This window comes from Stigmatopora argus, chromosome 18 (assembly GCF_051989625.1).
Source record: "Stigmatopora argus isolate UIUO_Sarg chromosome 18, RoL_Sarg_1.0, whole genome shotgun sequence".
NCBI lineage: Eukaryota > Metazoa > Chordata > Actinopteri > Syngnathiformes > Syngnathidae > Stigmatopora > Stigmatopora argus.
In genome coordinates, this window is record NC_135404.1 from 13271646 (window position 1) to 13293072 (window position 21427).

At 45.9% G+C, this 21427-nt stretch overlaps 1 protein-coding gene across 11 annotated transcripts in view; it reads right to left on the reverse strand.

The window, feature by feature from the left end:
• cacna1g (calcium channel, voltage-dependent, T type, alpha 1G subunit) overlaps positions 1–21427 on the reverse strand; it is a 72038-nt gene that overhangs the window by 31827 nt on the left and 18784 nt on the right. For all 11 annotated transcript variants that reach the window (XM_077625067.1, XM_077625068.1, XM_077625069.1 and 8 more), the window contains exons 3-10: positions 15286–15397; positions 11315–11448; positions 6714–6811; positions 4351–4510; positions 3820–4114; positions 2275–2367; positions 1321–2167; positions 212–579 (exon numbers count right to left, since the gene is read on the reverse strand). In XM_077625067.1, coding sequence (XP_077481193.1) covers positions 212–579; positions 1321–2167; positions 2275–2367; positions 3820–4114; positions 4351–4510; positions 6714–6811; positions 11315–11448; positions 15286–15397 — 2107 coding nt within the window. The remainder of the gene's footprint in view (positions 1–211; positions 580–1320; positions 2168–2274; positions 2368–3819; positions 4115–4350; positions 4511–6713; positions 6812–11314; positions 11449–15285; positions 15398–21427) is intronic.

Consider the following 21427-nt stretch of genomic DNA (forward strand, 5'->3'; position numbering starts at 1 on the left):
AGCAGACTCGGAGCGAAAGGGGGACGACGCCCTGGACTGGTGGCCATGTTGGGCACTCATTTGTACGCTCATTCATAATTATAATTAAAATAGCATGACGCCATCATGTGTACCCGATGAAATATAGCAACAGTTGCTATATCTAGCCACAAATAGTAGTCACTCACATTAGTAGCATAAATTTTGTAATATCTGGGTCGTGTGCACTGACCTGCTCGTGGTACTCGATCCCCATGCTCAGCGTATTGATGAGGATGGCAATCATGATCCCTCGTCCAAAGTACTTGCTGTCCACGATCTTCCTGAAGGTGTCGCACACCAACCTCCAGAATCGCACCATCCTCCCGGCCGTCCGGCCCAGGCCGGAGGCCTTCTTGGCGGGCCGGGGCCGGGGGCGGGGACGGCCCGGCTCGTAAACGCCCTCGCTGTCCGAGTCCCCCGCCGTCTCCGTGCCGCCCTCCGACTCGTTGGCCGCGGCCTTTGCGCAGTAAGGGCAGTTTTCGGGCTCCGCCGCCAACCCCGCCGCGTCCAAGGCGCCCAGTTCGCGAGCCGACAGCCGGCGAGCGGGCGGCAGCGCCGCTAAGGGAGAGAGAGAGAGGGAAAATATAAATGCCTGCCGCTTTGATAAATAGAGCGCGTTCAATGGAGCGTTTCAGGAAAAAAAAGGCAAGTAAACAAATAACGGCGTGGACGGCGAGGAATGGTAATTGGGGGAATAAGGTGTTCTTTGAGATTGCTTTCTGACGACTTCATTCGTTACGTTACAAGCAAGTCTGCAGTAATTTAATATTAAATGATACAGATTTAATAATTATTTAGTTTTTTTTTTTTAATGTGGTTTTGGTATCAGCCAATAAATACACGCACAGTCTGCTTTTGGGATAAATACTAACAATATTCTTCCACATACTCTATCTTTTTTGTTTACTAGTGAGTCTGCAGTAATTTAATATTAAATGATATAGATGTTATTATTATTTTTGTTTGTTTTAAATGTGGTTTTAGTGTCAGCCAATAAATACAAGCACAGTCTGCTATTAGGATAAAAACTAACAATATTCTTCCACATACTCTATCTTTTTTGTTTTTGTTTTTAATTTATCACCACCACTAACCATACACACGGGCAACAGGTATTGGCTTGTTTGCGTGTTTAAATTGGATTGGATAACTTTTTTTTATTGATTTAATGATTGCATTAAAAAAGATGGATAGAAACTACTGGCTTTTTTGCTATTGAAATACCACAGAAACGGATTCCTACAATCGAACACGCGTTTTGGGACAGATTTGGCACTTGAAAATAAGAGGATGGCCTACCTGAGAGGTGGCGGGCGTCGGCCAGGCTCTGCCGCCTCCTCCCATAGGACGTGGGCGGAATGTTGAGAGTGATATTGGCCAGGGCGGCCGTGGCCGCGCTGCCCCGCCTGGACTCCGCCAGAGCTCTGGCCTGCAAGGTGGGGTAGTTTTTGGGAGCGGGGGCCGCGAACGGCACCGAGTTCCTCTTCATGCTCCTGGAATGGGACGCCGCACTCTGGGAGAACGGGCCCGGGCTGTGCCAGAGGTTGGCACTCCAGAGTGTGGCGTCCAGATTTTCAGCCAGGGTGGAGCGAGAACCAGAAAATCCCACTAGGTTGGTGTCGGAAGTTGTCAGTATCAGCGAGCGCGGCGGCGCCAAAAGTCCGCCGCAGATCGCCGAGTTGTTGTTCCGAGAGGCCGGATCGGCGTCCGGGCCTTCCCGGAGGCCGGCTCCGGCTCCGGCGCTGCCGTTCCCCAGATGGTAGTGGTAGTGGGGGTGCGGGTGGGGGGTTGCCAGGTGGTAGACGGACAGGGAGTCCAGCCTGGAGGACTTCCTCCTCCTCTTGTGGCCCCGCCTCTGCTGGGGTTCGGACGGAGGCGGCGAGGCGGCCACGTCCAGCCCCGCGCGGCGCGCCAAGAAGCGGCAGAGGCGGGCCGCCCGTTTGGCCCCCTTGCGGAGCACGTGGACCAGGTACTTGAGCAGTTCGTCGTAGCAGGAACCCGGTTCGGAGAGGGAGGCCAAGGTGCTGGCGTTGGACGTGAAGCGAACCCGCTGCTCCTTCATCAGCTGACTCTCCCTCTGCTTGGTTTCCGAGAATTGCGTGGCGATCACCACCAGGCACAGATTGATCATGAAAAAGGAGCCGATCTGAGGACGGGAAAAGAAAGAGCCCGCGGCTAATGGCCAAGCCATCCGGCGAGAAATGGCCCCGCAAAAGATGGGGGCGAAGGGCGGGCGAATGGCTCGCCACTTACGATAATGAGCAGGATGAAGTAGATGAAGTTGTAAAAAGAGTGCGCGTCCATGACAAAATACATGATATCCACCCAGCCCTCCAGAGTGATCACCTGAAGGGAAAGAGAGCAGATCAAACATATTTCAAATCATTTTTTTACACTAAATTTGCCATCAAAAACATTAAATGATACATTGTTTTAAAATGAATTCTTTCAGTCCCATTAACAATGATAGACATGCAATCGCTTGCCTCTTAAAAACTAAACTAAAACTATGTAAATGGTTTATCACCATTTGATATTTGCCGAAGGAGCCCAATACGTGAAAAAATAAAATAAAAATGCTCCCCTGGACAAGAAGCCAATCCTCCCACTTCAAATGGATTGGACACCTACGGCCCTCAGTGGCAGCCAATGAGTTAAAATGAAAAATGCAAACATATCCTGTATCGACAATAGTGCAAAATACACCCGATTTCAAATGACAGTATCGATTGTCGTTATCTGCACTTTAATTCTTTTTGACAGAGTGGAGCGCAAAACCAGTTCTAGGGGGAATTTATCTTCGGACTCGTTTGGATTGGAAAAAGCCATTAAAAAAGGCAGCCGGCGAATGGATGTCCGAGAACGAGGAGCCCGCTGCGCGCTGGCTTCCAACTCAACACTCTAAAAACAAAGCGCTAGGCTAATCCGCCCGCTAGTTTGGCTGTGCATGCTTGATCACACACAGGCAGTCCCATCGCAGAGGGCCAACTCATCTGTCTTTTGTCTTCTAATGTGGGACTCCCGGCTTGACACAAATGTGGCAAAACAGATAACAGAGCTTCGAGGGCGAGATGAAGATACAAACTAGTCAACTAATGGAGCTGATTTCCTGCTAAAGCCAGATTTCAACAGAGTCGGATGGACGTCCAATCCATTTTGATTGGCGTCTCTCCATGCAGAGTTTGTCTCCAAGGTCATCGTTGAAAATAATCGGAAATTGGGCCAGATCGTGTCATTTTCAAAAGATCAAAATCGGGTTAAAAAAAAAATAAAAAAAGATGTACAGTAATCCCTCGCCATTGCGCGGTTCAACTTTCGTAGCTTCACTACATCACAGATTTTTTGGGTGGCGTACATTTGAGTTATTATTATTAATTTTTAAGTCCATAAAAATGCAAAAATCCACGCTGAAACTCGTAACCCAAAGCCAATCTTGCTACTAGAAAAAAAAATGTTTAGGTGACCATACTTTGCGGTTTTTCGATTATCTGGTCCACATTAACCGCGATATTCGAGGGATTGCTCTATTACTTTACATTTTTACGTATTAACATATTAGCTACCATTGACGGTTCAGTCTAACTTTTTTAACGGAAAATATTTTCTGAAAAAAATTTGTTTGCGCCTTATTTTGGTGCTTCGCCACTCCAAAAAGGGATTTGTGATTCATTTTTATATGTATGATGATTATACCATTGCCATAGCTCTATATAAATTGGCAAAGGATCAAATCAGGTGAGTTGGGTTCACGGGCAAAATGATCCCGAGTTCAAAGTACGACTCCAAGCGCTCAATTACCTGAAAAATGGCAATCCAGGCGTAGCAGATGTTGTCAAAGTTGATGGCCCCCTTGAAGGGGTTGACCAGACCCGCCGAGCAGTTGCTGTAGTACTGGTTCCAGTTGACGCAGGTGGTGTTGTCGGTGCTGTTGTACCAGTAGATGTCCAGATTGCACTGCAGGCCGGCCTCGTCGTAGAGTTTGGGCACCGAGCCGCAGTCCCTCATGCCGTTCTCTCGCGGCTGAGAGCAGATGAAGGGGTTCTCGTCGTCGTTTTCCGTCTGGTAGTATTTCTCCAGTTCTGCCGACAGGGGGCTGTGGGGGGGGGAGAGAGGGGAGGGCGTCGGAATTGACCGGATGGCAAAATCGCCAAAGGGGAGACGTTTCAAGTCGTGGATCCGTGCTACAAAAGCAGCCAAATACAGATGGATGGCTTTGACTGAAAATTAAAAAGCGGCATGCTATAAAACTATAAATCAATAACCAAGCCATCGAGCCATCTCGTAAAGCACAATAACATTTGAGTGGCCTTTTTTCATTTGAAGACTCACAAAGAGAAGTTGTCCTCCACGAAGCAACGGTTTCGGAGCAGGCCGGCCCACAGCTGGACTCCCACGATGCCAAAAATGAAGAAGACAAAGAAGCAAAGGAGGAGCACGTTGCCCAGCATAGGTAGCGTGTCCAGCAGCAGGGTCACCAGGATGCGCATACCTGGGGGACACACATCAGGACAGAGGTCAGGAGAGAGGTCAACTCGGGTCTCATTCCGTATCTTACGTTATTACCATTGGCCGTTTTGAAGCCTCCCATTATTTTGCCCGAACCCTGTCACTCAAACTAACTTGAAAGTTTTTGGATGAAGTAAGTCAACTATCAGAAATCCATTGCTCGCATTAAAGAAAAGAATGCGGTTAAAAAGCCTGCAAAATTTTAATTAGATTTCAAAATGGAGAACATCCAATAGTTTGTTGTAGTGCTCGTATGCAATGTGCCCCATCATTTGATCGACAACTCAATCAATAACCAAGCCATGAGCCAAATGGGTATTGGCGATTTTGCGTGGGAATCTGCTGTTCGCCATTGACACCAATTTGGCAAGAGCATTTCTCACATGGAATTGTGCTTTTATGTGATATACAAAATGAGAAAACATAGCGTGAATATATATTTGACAAGAGAAAGCCTTTAGTGGTTTAGTATGAATCCTTTTCTGAATTTTGCGTCGAATAAAATAGGCGTTCGAGGCGGATACTGTACCGATAGCACATTTTTTTGGGGAGAAAAACAAAAATAAAAGAATTGATTTATTTATTTTTTTGCTTTTTACATTCATTCGCCCACTTCAAATGGATTAGATGTCTACTTTAACAGTTGTTCGTTGTGGAATTTTCTGCTGGTGATTTCAAAAATATATATTTTATCCAAGCTCAAATTCAAAAGCTAACTTCAGCTGCCAAGTTTTCTTGAATTGAGGTACTAACGTCTGCATGATACACTAATGAAACCTTTGTCATTCATAATGTTGTGCTTTTGAAAGGGCTGAGGGGCACCGGCTGACCCACGGACACAAACGTCCCAATCAATTTGCATGGATTTTTCACCAGAGGATGGGCAGAGGAGCTAAGTGCTTCTGCTTCTGGAGAATTGGATTTTCATCACAATGATTGGCCTTTGGAATTATTTCAATAGCCTAATGGCTCCGGCCAATCTTTGCCCGCATTGTGCGCACCAGACTTTTTTTTCCCCCCCAAGTCTGATGCCCCACATTTTGGATCACTTTGGTTATTTTGGGGTCACTTTCTGTCGTGACCCCGCATGTGAGACATTCTGCCTCGTTGGGAAATGATGCAAATATCCGGAAAGAACCCGCGACACGCTACGTTAGTTGATAGAAGAAAAAGATGTTCGGGGTCGACCCCAGTCAGACCGTACGACGACTCGTACGGTGTTTGTAAGGTTTTTTGGGGGTTTGTAAGGGATTGAATCATAATCATTTATAAGGGCAGTTATCGGCAGAGGTTGACAGGTATGCTGTACGTGAAATGCATTTGAAGATGAAGGTCAACAAGCCCACCAAAATACATGTTCGATGTAGTATGCAATTTCCACGAGGTGGTCGATTGACGGTTGCCAAATGGGCAATTTTCAGCGTAGTCAACATTCGCATTTCCCCCAATTTTAAGCCTTCATTCACGGCTCAGCCCAATTTGAAGCCTTATTCCAAATCCTTAGCAACGTTTTGAGTCATTTATGACGGCAGGCTCCTAAACAACACTTCATTAATTGCTCTTCGACTCCCATTTTACGGGAACCTTCCCCATTTGGGTCTGGAAATGGAAAGACAATGTGCCCCGCTTTCAAAAATACCGACAGAAAAACGTGCAGGTTCGACGACGTTTTATGACGCCCAGAATGTTTGCGTGAGTGTGAGGAAGGGCCTAAAACCTCCAGGGGAATTTTGTGCATTTTAAGCACTTGGAAACAAACAGCAGACTAACTAACTTGCGTCTGTTAACGGAAGGCAACGAGTCGGCAAATTGCACATAAAAGTGTCCAAACCTGCTTGGCTTGGAGAGAGACAAACAACAAAACGTTGGCCTTTTGGAATTTGCACCTTCGGCTCCACGATTATTGGACCGGCGAAATGGAGGCCGGTGTTTTGGCGCCGATAAGATAGAGCACAGCTCAATATGACTTGGCAAAAAATGATGATTTAGCTACGACTTTTTTTTTTACGGCCCTAAGCAGAGATTTGGCTCCCGTTATCCGCTAGAGCTAACGACACATTTTGAGGAGGAAAAAGTCAAGCGTAAAGATGGAAAGGAAGGAAGCCGCCAGAGCGAAAGGCCGCCCACGCCCACGCCAAGGCTTTCCCGTCCCGACGGCACGTCGTTCTCGTTCCGGCGGCACTTACTGGGCACTCGGTTGATGGCCCTCAGGGGCCTCAACACGCGCACGGTCCGCACGGCTGAAAAGCTGACGTTCTGAAGGTTGAGCGAATACTCCAGCATCCTGGAAATGAGAAAGGAAAAGTCACATTAGAACAGGGGGAAGGAACCTATGGCTCTGGAGCTGTATGTGGCTCTTTTGATGGCTCTCTGTGAACTAAAATATGGAAACTGCTGAGTCTCGAACGCACCAATAGCGGCGTCACGTTGGCACGTTGACACCACCATGAGCTTTAGTGCTGCTAATTATAATTCTTTTTTTTTCATTAGATTTTTCTGAATGCAAACTCATTGATTAGCAACATCGTGACAATATCGTCAAAAGAATTCAGACTACAAGAGGCAGCCATTTTCATGTATTTTGAAATTTGAAATTCTGAGTATGGCTGTCAAGAAGTGAAATTTGTTAAAGATGAATTGTTTCTGTATTAGAACACATCAATACAGATCCATCGGTGCTACATCCGCCTTGCCGAGTCGACTCAACTGGTTTCTGGTGATCGTTATTAACGGAAAATATTTCAAAATGGCCTTTGTTTTTACATGATGGGGTCACACCACCTATTGTGAATACAAATCTAAATAAGGGAGAAAGTTCCCCTTCCCCTTTCGGGCCCAAAAGACCAGACGGGAGGTCGGAAGGACGGCGCTGAAACGCGGGTGTCTTTCCTTTTGCCGTGCGCATATGCGCCGCACATGTCTGCTGGAAGGAAGGAAGGAAGGAAGGAAGGAATTCCCTTCTTGCGCACGCTCTGTCCACAAATGTACAACACATGCAGCGCGTGCGCTAAATATTTGTGCGTTCCGAGGAAGAATGCCACCTCTCACGCCATCTGTAGTACCTCTTTCTACATCCCTTTATGTTTTATTATATCAAGAATGATGTGGACGAATGGCAATATCGCTCGCGGAAGTCAGGGTGTCAAAAAAATCTCATTTTTACGGTTCTATTCAATTTGTTGATCATAAAAAAAGCCTTTGAAGACGAGAAAAGAAAATACAATGAAATGGATTATTTCCTGTTTTGCACATTTATTTTGGTCATGTTCCCACATGTCGATGACGCCCATAGAACGACGCCAACGAGGGGGCCTTGCAGAAAGGCCGTTGCGTGCGGAGAATTGCCGACTCCATTCGAACGAATCGCACGCGGTCGGGGATGAAAGACGGAGATTTGCATCTTGTCGTTCACACTAATCGGAAACGGATGTGCGCGCCCCCACGTGGACGGAGAGACGCTTGTGAGGACAAACTATGGAACGACATGCAAACAAATGATGCGACCAGAGCTGCTGCACATTTTTATGAATTTAGCAGGGGGAAAAATGGCAAAGTAGTGAATTTGCGATAAATGAAGACGTGATAATCCAGGGATTACAGTAATCCCATTGGATTATTTTATGTCAGGTGTGCCCCCCATTTAAGCAAATAGCTAGCGTGTTAGCAGAACGTAGGCCAGTGGTCTCCAAACTATTCCACGGTGGACCGCAGTGGGTGCGGGTTTTCATTCCAAGCCATAAAGAGGACACCTTTCCACCAATCTGGTGTCCTACAAGTGCAATCAGTGGATTGCAGTCAGGTGCTTCTTGTTTTCTGCTGAAATCTCATTGGTCAAACTGTTTACGCTAGACCGGTTGGAACAAAAACCTGCACCCACACCGGCCCTCGAGGACCGGTTTGGGGACCCCTGACGTAGGCTGAAGTGGGCAACGGGCCGCAGATTGGGGGGAGCGCGAGGACACGGACGGAGCGGGACGCGGCGACGCGCTGTGGATGAACAAAGACGGCCCTTAAACAAAAGCCTTCGCTGCCAGCCAGCCAGCCACCCCCGTCCGCCGCGTGGGCTGCGCGGAAGGACGGCGTCGGGAGAGGACGGGCGCAATTTCTTTTCCCAGATTCTCCATTAACAAGATTGAACAAAGAGTAGAAACGGGAGGGGGGGGGGGGGGGGGGGGGCGGCTGGATGGAGTACGCCATCCGCCGTGGAGGTCAGTAATAAAATACGCTATTTTCGGCAACTACGCTTTATTTTCTCCCGAATTAAATTCTAATTTGATGAACGCCGTGTGATCGTTCCCCGCCCAAATAAGAGAAGAAATCAAAGAAGTATTCGGCGCCGCCATTTTCCTTTGGTGCTTTCCAAATGGCGCCTTTTATGCAAAAGACGAATGAAGTGCAGCAAATGTGACGGGGCCATCACATGCAAGAGAAGCCAACGCTAAACACGAAGAGAAGTCCTTAGCTATGGCGTCATGTCCTGAAATAAACATTGCGTGCCGCCGCGCTATTCTCCAAAATATCTTACAGTATGTGTTAATGTGGAGCAGCCGCACAAAAACATCAGCTCTGTTTTTGACATCCAGATCAATAGCTTTCGCGTGTTATCATCGTCGGCGCAGACGTGCTGGTGTTCTTTGAGGAAGGACGCGTCTTTGATGGGGAGATTTCAACTATGTTCGGATATTTTGGGAGCCTGGCGAAAGAAAGGTGGGCGCTTCTCCGTCAAAGATGAGTAAGCCACTTTCTTCTCTGTGGCGGATCCGCCTCCAAAGAGCGGCGTGTCGGGATGCCGTTCAAAAAAGTGGGCGGGACTTCAGCGTGGGTGTGCCGGAAGCCGGGTGGTACCTCGACGTACGAGCAATTTGAGATACGAGTAAAATCTCGGGCGGAGCGTTGCATTTTTTCAGTGTTTTTTTTTCTGTTAGTCAGTGCGAATGGCGGAGCTTGTTGGCTAATACGAGAGGAGTATATACTACTTCTCGTTAGCAAGTGGTCGTACATTATCCTGTTGTGAGGACATTTGTGTGCATCATTTTGGGAATATTTTGAAGGGAATACCAAAGCAAACAAGCCTCGATAGGTTGCATCTGAAAGTCAGGGTGGAGGCGGAGCAAATAGAGCCAACCCGGGAGAAAAAATGTATACAAATGTAAAACAACATTAGAAATTAAGTTTAGTGTAAATTAGATTAAATTCATTTTTGAGTATGTCTGCATCGTGATCCAAGTTCCTTTAAATTTGTTTATGTGATGTTACGAGCACGTTGCCGTGCAAATAATTGGAACGAATTAATTTGTTTTGAGTTCATTTCTATGGGAAAGCTCAGTCCCAAAACGAATTAAGCTCGTATCTCGAGGTACCACTGTATTGGGAAAGCTCGCCAGCTAAGGTTAGCGCGTCCGCTTGGCACTTAAAAGGACGAACGGTTCAATCCCGAGTGGCAAAGGTTTCCTGCGCGATTCCCACTGAGGAATATCTGCCTTCACGACGCTTTTATGAAAGATTAATGGCTATCGCGGTTGCCTAAATGACAACAAAACCAACAGACAGACTATTTTGGGTGGCGGCGGCGGCGGCAGCAGTGTGTGTGTCCTCACACATCAGAGCCCATTAAATATTGAAGGAATAAAATGAAGTTGATGCTGGGCTTTGCTTCCATTCCTTTCCTTTCTTTGCCTTTCTTCATGCGACTCCCGCGGAATACCTACGCAATCCACGAGCCAGTGCTCGGGCAAATTCATGTGCCACCAGAAGGCAAAAGTACGGATATTTTTCATCCCATTCTTAAACGGAGAAGCCGTGATTTATTCTTGTTTTTGCATAAGCAGGGGGCAATGGAAATGTGTTGTCATGGGGTAAATCTTAATTGGATTTTTGCAATATTGGAGGATACTTTGTAGTATTTTTTTGGGCAACTCACAATTGTACGTATGTACAATGACAATGAAACGGTTTGAAAATCTCCCCCCAAAACTAGGATGTAAAAAGAGAAGAAAATGGGCGGTGGCAATCGCGTGAAAAGCTTTGAAAATGTGGCCGTCCGCAACATTACTCAAGCAAACTAATGGCTCCAGGCTGGCCGGGCTAGATTGAGAAATGGGAATTGTGCTAATTTCCTGTGACATGTTTACTGTCGGGCCCTGATGAACACACCGTGACTCGCCAACCTTTTCCAAAATTGCGTGTGACGTTCCCACGGGACGGAGCGAGAGTTGTTGACGTGCAAAACATGTTTGATGTCTCAGACGTATCTGCAGTAGCTCCAGATCTGGAACAGTTACTCTACGCTAAAGTCTCTACTAAGATGATTGGCCAGAAACAAGGAGCAGCGTAAGGCAAAACACAAAGAGAATGCCACGAACCAAAACAAAGGCTAACTGCGATACCCATGAGAAACACACCAAACCGTTCCGAGCTATAAATCTCCAAGATACGCTGGACGGTGGCGGCTGCGATTGCCGATTCAAGCGTAGCGACTCGAAAAGTTTTTGGAGAGAAGGTCGGCCAAGACCGTTGCCGTCTGTCTTGTATCAAAAGAGGGAAAAGCGTGTGTTCAGCATTTTTAGAAAAGCGCAAACACCGCCGCTATCAATAAAAGAGGATGGATTTGCTCTATAGCTAGCAGCTAGCGCGCGATCAATCGCCCTGCCGTGAATGAGGAGCGTTGCCGGACAGCCTCAAACGAGGCCCACATTTGCGATTGAAATAGGAAGGAGCGCAAACCGCCACGTACGCGGACGACATCGCGACGACATCGTGGCTAGCCCGAGACTGACGGCAGACTCACCCCGCTATCACGATGAAAAAGTCCAAGCGGTTCCAGGTATCTCCCAGGTAGCAGCTCTTGCCGAAAATCCCCAGAGCCACCATTTTGATGACCATCTCGATGGCAAAGAACGCAAAGATGAAATCATCAAAATCCTGCGGAGACATGGAGAAGGAGAAGCAAAATGATTTCTTGTGGCATTCCTGACTTGAGGACTTTCATCTCAAATCTCTGCCAGTCCGACCTCGAACCACCCACCGCCATACGTTCTCGGATTCAAAGCTGACAACTTGTAAAATGAAAAAATATTTACCACAACACAAGGAGCTCATCATTGTTGAATTTTTTTTTAAAGCTAGACCAGGGGTCGGGAACCTTTTTGACAGAGAGAGCCATAAACAATTCATATTTCCTAAGGTTATTTTTTGAGAGCCATTCTCAGAATTGAAAAGTAAAAATACATGAAAATGTGTGATTTTTATTGTCATTTCACCACTTTTAAAGTAAAAAAAACTCTGAATTCTTTTGACAACATTGTTATGCTGTTGCTAATAAATCAGTATCAATGATATGCATGCAGAAGAGTAATAAAAAAACAAAATTATGATTAAAGTGGTGGTAGAGGTAGTGTCAATGCCACAGTGACGCTCTATTAGTGCGTTCGGGAATCAGTGATTTCCATATTTTACCTCACAGGTTAGTGAAGAGGCATATGCACCCATGAAACGAGCCACATATGGCTCCCGAGCCATAGGTTCCCTACCCCTGAGCTAGACAAAAATACGGATGGGTAAAATTGTCTGTCGGTAGAAATAAACAAAAGCTGCATCTAGAGGCATTTCCATTAAGGTGGGTTCCGCCAGGCCAATACTAATTGGAGGCCTTCTTTTCCGTTTTATTTCATTGATTGGATGACAGATTGGAGCCAGTCGCGGACGAGATGAGCTTATCTTGCAAGGCGAGCTGATGGTGTGATTCCAAAGTGCTTTGAAAGAGATGGCGTGGATGGATGGGAAGAGCCCCCTTTTGTACTTGTTTGTCGACTCGGCGGAATCGAGCGCTCTCTTCCCACGTAGCGCGCCGGTATTGTCTTTTTGGCATCCAACTTGAATCATTTCCCCAGCAATACAGAGGGAATCTATTTTGATAAAAGCTTACTTACAACTAGATGCTGACGGCTATTTCAAACATTGACCTTTCACCCTTTTTGAGGCCGGTGACCATTGTGGTCCTAAAAAAATCCTTTTGAAAGTTAAGACCATTAACCCTTTAAAAGTGACTATTTTGGGTCACTAAAACATTACCGACTGATCATTATTATATTCTTAAATCATGATAAATACAATATTACAGAATAGACCCTCGTGCATTAAGACAACTGCTACAAAGAAACGTCTATCAAAAAGCTGAAGAAAACTTTTTAAAAAAATGTACTGATGAAAAATATGTGACAGCTTTCGAGTGAACAGAAGTCCCTTCCTTCTCTCTTTGCTTCCTGTTTTCATTTGCTGTTTTTGTTGGCCTTATAAATGATGATTCATCTCCTCACCGAGCGGAAGAGAGCTAAAATTTCAAGAGCGAACATTATTTTTCCAAATGGAATTCTTGTTTATTCCCCTTAGAGAGGTGGCTAGTTGGGGTCGCCACGAGTCCTCAACAGTAGCCGCTTTTCTTTCCCCTTCCTGGCTGCCGGCCGGCCACATTATTTTCTTTTAGCGCTTTTTTATATTTTCATTCATGGCCAGAGTTTGTTCCCTCATCGGCACGCCGGCCTCTACCGAAGCCTCGTCAGGCGTGCTCGCGTAGAAAATGACGGCACACTCGCCAAGATGTGCTTTTGAAAGCTGAAGAGCTGTACACGCTATCTAATAGCCTCTTTAACACACACGTACACACACAGCGTGTGCTGTAAGTGCTCTTAGCATTAGCGACTCAGCACACTTGCGACTTAAAGGCGGCGTTGAAAAGGTGTCAAGAGGCCGGCCGGCTAGCGCTGGCGTTGGCTTGACACGTTGCTAACGCGCATTAAAGCTTTAGGCCCGGCGAACGCGTGTGTTTACGCTCGCTCTCGGGCGACGCGCGCACGCCGCGTGGGTGCCGGCGGCGTGAGGGATGAGAGGTCCCAACGCAAAGGGGGCATCGCCACAACGCGCGCACGGTCACTTGTCAACTGCGTGTCGCTATGCCGATGTATCGGGATACTTTGGCGCCACATGAGCTAATGATTATATTGACGAAATATGAATTTGTGCGAAGGCTAGCCCAGCTAACTATGGGAAGTAGGCGAGGCTAACGCTAAATTAGCAGCCAGTCAATCGCAGGGCATAACGAGAAGAACAAACACTCAATTTAGAGTGTTGGAGCAGCTAGCCTAGCATGGATTTCTTTGGGGAATGTGGGCAGGAAGTGGAGTACCTGAAGGAAACCCATGCAAACTCCGCACAGTGAGGACTGACCTGGCATTGAACCCTCGACCACAGAACTGTGAGACTGACCCATCCTCCACCAAGAAAAGATATATGGTTTTATGACGACAGGTCGCTAGTAACATTTTTCTACTACAATGCCGTCCTTCCGTCCAGAATGACTAAGTGACTGTTTGCCTGGGACGACGTGGGACATCCAAATCATTTTGTGTGGGAATGACAGACAGATAGACGGACGTTGACGGGCTGCAGGCCTCCCACTTCAAGTGGATTGGACGTCCACTAAGCACTTATCAGGGGGGAAACAGTAGCGCTCGCCAAAGATTATGACAGTGATGGATTTGGGAGAAAGGCGAGGAGGATGGAGACATCAAAGTGGGAGAGCGGAGCAGACGTTTGGCGTTTTGCGTTGTTCCCGCCGGCGGCGGCGACGCCGTCCCAGGAGCCGAGGCGCGGCCAACGGCTCCCGGGATTGGACGGTGACCCGACACCTTGCCGGGACACTTTTCATTTTGTCACTTCACTTAATAGTTTGTCTGGCAGCCAAAGTTCAGGCTATTAAAGCTTTCACTGTTGTTATTAACGGCGAGTGTCTGTTGAGGTTTTACGGGCTTCGCTGGCGAACGCCAGGGGACGCCGGACGCCGGGGGCCGTCCATATTTGGACTCTCGAGATCAAATAGAGAAGGACGCAACCCCAAAAATAACCTCCTCCAAAAGCAGAGTCATTCTTATTTATACAATTTGTGCTGTGTTAACGGCTAATATTTGCGTTTTTTTACGACTAAAACAGTCAGTACAAAGGGATAAAAGGTCTTAAGGGGCAACTTTGGCGCACTCTGCCTCCAAAAATTCAAAACAATCCATGTAACAATAACAAATGTACTAATATAACTTGAATAGAAGATGATAACGTGCAGAGAAATTCATTTGGTTTTTGGGGGCCCTAAAAAAACACTTATGGAAAGCTTATTCTTTTGTAAAAGTATCAACAGGAATGTGCTAATAACAATAATAATGTACATTTTTTCCCCCTCTTACGCAGGAAATCTATTCTCAATTTGTGTAAATACAGCCCATATTTTCAAAGACTAGGTTTGTTCTGGAGGATTATCCGGGCGGGCTTAATGCGTGTTTATTTATTGATTATCTTAGCAAATTCCTGCAAATACGGCACACTGGCTTTGTCACACGGCGACCACGCGCGCTAGCAAAGCCGTCACGGTCCTACCAGGAGGACGTAAAACAATGCAAATCCCTCCAAACGTCAGAATTGGCCGGCGATGGACGTCAAAGGACCATTGAGGGGATCATCGTCATCATCAAACGTGGCCACGGTGAGCGCTAACAGGTTCATTAGCAGCATAGCTTTCAATCTAGGCCAGGCGCTAAACGGTCCCGATCCGACTGGACACTGCGCGGGTTCTCTCGTGTTCGTTTCTAATCGCTTCGGTGGCGACGCGCTATCTGTTAGGCATTTTAAAATGGGCACCATGGTTGACGGGCTACAAACGTTTGGATTGGACGCCAGAAAGAAAAAGGTAGCATGGGTAAAAATGGGTCTTACCTGCAGGATTTGACATCGGTCGGAGTTGCAGTCGATGTCCTCGCAGGGATGGAACATGCCCAAGGTCACGCAGTTGAGCAGGATCACCAACATGGACGCTCTTTCAAACCACGTATGAAAAGGAAGTCAAGGATGGCGACGGACAACATTGGACGGACGACAGGCACAATTCAAATAATACTAAACATTCCTAGACAGCTTTCCTAAAAACATTTGACAATGTCTTTAAGGGGCGGCAAAAAATGACCATTCAATTTGATGTCATGTGATTTCAAAACAGCCAATCCACTTTAAATAGATCGGACGTACGTCTACGCCCATAAATGGCAGACAGTCAGTTAACAGACGCTTTTTGATTGGCCAATTTCTTCGAGGAGGATGACTAATAACACTTACTTGTATCCTATGTAATATGACAATACAAAAAAATACTAATAATACTACTGTATAATAATAGTTTACTGTCCCCTTACTGTCAAATACAGACAGTTTGTGGCCTTTTTTAAATCACTTTTAGCCATATCCCAAGTACTGGAGTCGATAACAAAATATATTTCTTTAGTTTTACCATGTCAAATAGATATATCTGCAGAAAAACTATGAAAGCATCCATCACTTGAAGCCAACACCACACATCCATCGTTGTTTGACTATGCTAGGATAAAGTCTGTCTTTTAAATGGCGTACGAGCGGCCGTGTTTACGTGAGCCCGTTCTACGACCGTATATTTATACTATATCTATAGTATCCAAAAGACAAATGTTCCAGAAAGACAGACGACCTGGCCGGGTTTGATCGAATTAGCCGCAACTTCCTCATTTATCCCCGGGACCAATAATGTGGTTGGGTCAGCATGGTCCCCACAAAAGTCACAACAAAACCATTTATCATGCTCGAAAATATGCAATAGCATAACTAGATTGCGGCCACCCACTGGGGACGCGGCGCTAACATACGCCAGGGAAATGTTTGCTGACAAAAATGGAACAAAAATGAATATTTTGCAACTGGACAGCAAACCGTGGTGGTGGTAATAATTGAGCTAATGGTCAAACGCTGGTTTACTTGAAGGATTTCAAATGAAAGGTGCCTTTAAAAGGGAACCCTTTCTTATAAAATGCTGCCAAAAATAACAAAGTGCATAGCGGCTGTCACCAGTGACAACTTGTACGTCGTAAATCAAGCTCTTTTGTAGGACAGACAACGCGACAAGGGCGAAGCATTTGAATCATTGCGGCGTGGCGTCTGTAAATCAAGGTTGATTTATTTCTGCTTTTTCTGACTTGGACGCCGCTCGGATTAAAGTCTTCTATGTGAGGACGTTGACCCCCTTAAGAGAAGTCCAACTAAAGTCTCTTTTTTTACTCGAAGCCATGGAATGACGTCTTTCCCGTCCGTCTGGTGGCGAGACCGCCGCTCACGCCGGCGCTAAATCAAGGTCGGCGGAATCAAAGATTGGCGGCGGACATGAATAAATACATGAGGTGAAGAATTATTCACTGTGAACATTGATACGGCAGCCCAAAGTGATCGATGGCGGCCAACCCGGTCGGCTGGGTCTTGAATAATACATGGCGTCTGGAGGCGAAATCGGAGATGACCACCGAACGCGCCCGCTCCGTTAATGACGGCGGCCCGGGATGATGTCACACGCGGAAGAAGACGGTGCTCCAAAGGGACGCAATTAAAAAGATCAGTCGCCGCGCTTTGTGGGATCGGAAACCAAAAGTCTTTCAGGGCCTCCAAACTGCACAAACTGACTTTTTTTAAGAACTTGGGCAATTAAAAATAAATAAAAAACAGAGCTATGGTGATACCAAAGCCCTCTCAAACTACATTTATGTCAACAAGTAGGCAAAGAAGCGAGTACGCTAGCTAGCATTCACTCTACGGCACAAATGACTAAAAAAGTGAAGAATTTCAGTTCCGTTCGTGAGCTGCAAGCAGGTTACAAAACAGAAAGCCAACTCCACAATAAATGTATTGTTAAAGCCATAACTGTGAATGTGTTAATGCACAAGCCTTATATTAGATGTCGCTAATATTGCAGCTGTTAAGTGGAAGACATTTCAATCCCACACATACGCCGTCGTCGCGGCGCCAAGTGATAAAATGCCCAAACTTATTGGGCAGGCGCGAAAGGGAAGCCGCGGTCTGAAACAAAGCATTAAATATGTATAATGGGACTAATTTCATCAATAACTCTTCCTCTCCTAGCCTTATGTCCTTCCTCTATCTACCTGGGGTCCGCGGGGGGAGGAGCTACAGTCATTTAAAAAAATAATAATAATAATAATTCAGTGAATGAACTGAAGCTTTTAACCAGATTTTAATTTTCAGAGTTTTCAGCGCATGGGTGGTTTCAATAAACTGAAAAAAACCCAACAAGGAACTGCTTGAGATATGTCCATTAACATTGGAATGGCTCAATAACATGAATTTGACAAACTTTTATTTAAAATGCATCATATCTATTTCTTATTCTTATTTTTTTAACAAAGGTTTTACTGAAAAGTTGTAATATCGGTGGCTTTAATAAAGGGGAAATGAAAAAAAACTGCTTGAGATATGTCTATTTGCACGAAATGGCTCCATAACATGGAACTGCCAACTTTTATTTATAATACATTTTCTATATATTTTTTTTTGACACATTTTTTAGGCAGTACTGTAAAGTGGCAACATCGACATTGGCGCTGCCCCGCGCAGTTGGCCCGCCGTCAAAGCACGCATTCGTCGCCAGGCCCATTTGTCGGATTCCACGCTTTAATTTTAGACAGATGCGCCGCGGCGTTCCGACGAGCTAAAAAGGGAACGCAGAGGAAGCGCAGAACGCCATCGAGTGGTCGGAGCAACTTTTCTGCCAGCCGATCGATGGAGAACGCTCTCCCAGAATGGATATCATTCATTTTCTCCACAGTTGTGCGCAGCACAAGGCGCACGCTTCGTGTTTACGCATGTGTAAGCGCGCTCGAACGTGACGAGTGACAAAAACGGATCCCAAATCAAAGAGCTAATGTCATTAGCGCACGGGAGCACGCCGCGTAGGGACAGAAAAGGCCGGGCATTGTCATTTTTGAAATGATTTTTCTCCTCCGCACTGGAAAGCATTTTCTTTAAGGAGCCCCCGAGCTGCATTCAAGTGATTAAAGATGCCTGATGAAATGCTAATAATCTAAGCTAAATCAAACCTGGGCCAAAAGCGACCCGGGGGCCGCATTGGGCCTGCCCCTGCGCTCTTATCGCCATTTACCATCTTTATGAAGCTTAAATAAAACGCGATATGACACGCAGAGACTCTACTGCGGGGACATTTTGCCATTTTTTTAAACTGATTCACACTTTTTCAACTTTGAAACGTCCCCAAATGACGGTCCTCCTCATTTGAATTCGCCTGGTGGAATAAAACCAGACGCATGTTGTCATCTTTGACGCGTTTTGCCATGCAGTCGACGCTCCCGTCATTGCCGTCGACCCACGTTGGGGGAAAAAAAGGAAGTCGACTTTTTGAAGAGAATGCCGAAAGTAGCGGAACAACGTCGCAAGAGAAGAAAAAGAAAAGTTGAAAGGGAAGAGAACGGGAAGAAGGATGTTCATGAAATATTGAGTCTCACAGCTGCAGGCTTTTACAATGTGCAACCTGCCATCACACATAAAAGTCTCTATTATTTTCCGGTCTGCAGAAATGTAAGCAAGGGAGTCCCTCGCTTGAGTCGCTTTATTGGACGACTGGATAATAACGGCGGAATCTCTTCATCTCTCTTTCATATTTCACGCTCCAAAGACATACGGTTTGATCAAGTATTAGCCCGGATGCTAGGGCTAAAAGTAGCTGGTGATTGGCTCGGATGAAGACGGGTGCTACAAAAATGGCGGATCAAAGTGCGACAAGTGTGATGAGGTATGGATACGCTAGTAGTGTTGGCTAAATTTGGATAAACCTGGGCAGATAATTCTCCCCGAGTATAAAAGTGGCATCAGACAAAGAATCCACAATGAAGAGGAAAAAATATATAGAAAAAATACTTGAAATTATGTTGAAAAATGCTTCCTGTGCCTACTACCAACTCCAACATCATCATCCTCATCATCATCATCATGTGGGTCCCAGACGCCACGGCGATGAAGACGTGACTCCGCCATACTTCCCGATGAAAGACGGCGTTGCTAAGCAACGCTCACCGTCCGCAGTGTGGAGATACAGGGGTGTTTCCCGCCTGATGAGGCGTCTACAAGTGTCCAAGTGTTTTCTTCTTCTTTCCACATTTTACGCATCCCAAAACTTACATTAAAAAAGACAAATGTACCAGTTTGGACGTACAGCGTGGACTATCCACTGAAAACTACTAAAACGCCGATTAGAATCCACTGAGCGGCTCGAGAGCCGAGGTCAGCCGGAATAGGCTCCGGCACCCCTGGACCCTGCCAAGCCGTGTTGAATTTTAATCAATGGGGGAGATCAATCTTTGTTGCAAAACAGTCGAGCAAGAGAAAAATGGGGTTGACGTGAGGTCAGCTGCTGAGAAAAAAAAAGACTAAGCCAAACATAAAAAAGCCCTAAATGAGGAAAAAAGTGGAAACGGTAAGTACGACCAAGTGAAAGATGCAAAAAATAAAGACTTACGGCCGGTGCAGGAAGCAGCGTGATTACCGGGAGTTTAGCTTTATCATTGCAACTAATCTGACCCAGCACAAGTTCATATTAGATAAGTTTGCAGAGGCACGCTACTATAATTTGCACGCACACAAACACACACAGGATTTTTTTTTTGACCAGCAATTCCACGACATAAAAGCTTTTGCATGCAAAGGCTATTCCAGCCTTCAAATATTTAGCGGAGCGGAGAAAGCAAATTAGCAATCAGTGCTAACAACGTCAGAGCCTCAGCGCTCGCTGATGACATCCATGCATTCGTCAATTGAAAAAGAAGGGGCGGGGGTGGGGGGGGGGAGGAAAGTATGTGAATCCATTAGGCCTTGGTGAGAGAAATAAATAAATAAATAAATAAATCGCCGCTGACTAGAATCCAACAACTTTTAGGGGAGAACATTCCGTAGGCATCAATCAACATTTGAGATCTGCAGGTACGATCCAATTCCGATGACTTGCAATCCATGTTTAACTTGGTCAAACTGTGAGGTGGATTTACTTTAACGTCAACTTGATTTCACGTGGGCCGGACCATTTTAGATATATTTAGATTTTTTTTAAATAACTGGATTAAAAGAACTGGATTAAAAGCCCTGAATATTCCATTTTTTATAGATCTAAAACAATGTTTATTTTAGCTTTTTTTAATGTTTTTTAGATTTTTTAAATGATTTTTGAAGTAAAAACACAGAAAAAAATGGATTAAAAAATGACAATTATTGATTAGAAAGGGGGAAAATCTGGAAATGTAATATACATCTATACTCTTCATTTGAATTTGATCCTAAAACAGAAAGTCAGCACTCATCATTGACTTTCCCGGGCCACACAAAATGATGCGGCGGGCCAGATTTGGCCCCCGGGCCACCACTTTGACACCTGTGTGCTAACCGCTCCTCCGCCATACTGAGAATGGTTCACTGAAGTATTTTTCTCCAAAAACGGAACAATAGCAGAATGGGTCGATACCACACGGTTGTAATTGCCAACCCAAAAAAGGGAATGGACTATTAGCTACACTATTAGTTTCTTTATGGCAAGTTTTTCGACCTCAGCGCCACAGAAGAAGAAGAAGCTCCACCCTCAAGCTAAAGCATTAGCCACACCTCCTCCTGCGCGTTCTCACGCACCCTCGCGTACAAAGACGACGAGGTCAAACATGCGTATGATGTAAAAAGCCGCGTGTGTTGATCTCTCCATGACAACGAGAAAAATGTTGAAAAGTGCTCTCTGTTTTTTGGGCACCGCCAGTGTCGAGTACAAGAGTGGGTGGGTGGGTGGGAGCACACATGGCTGCAATTACACACTCTTGCATACGTGTGTATCATTCATTGTTTTTCTAAACGGTTTATCCTGGGATATCAAGATGGGTCTCGGGGTGCCGGAGCCTCAAACGGTCCCCAGTATGTCGTGGGGCACACGCACAAAGAGACAAACAACTACCGCCATCACACCACTGAGCGGGAATAGAACCCGAGTCAAGCAAATCAA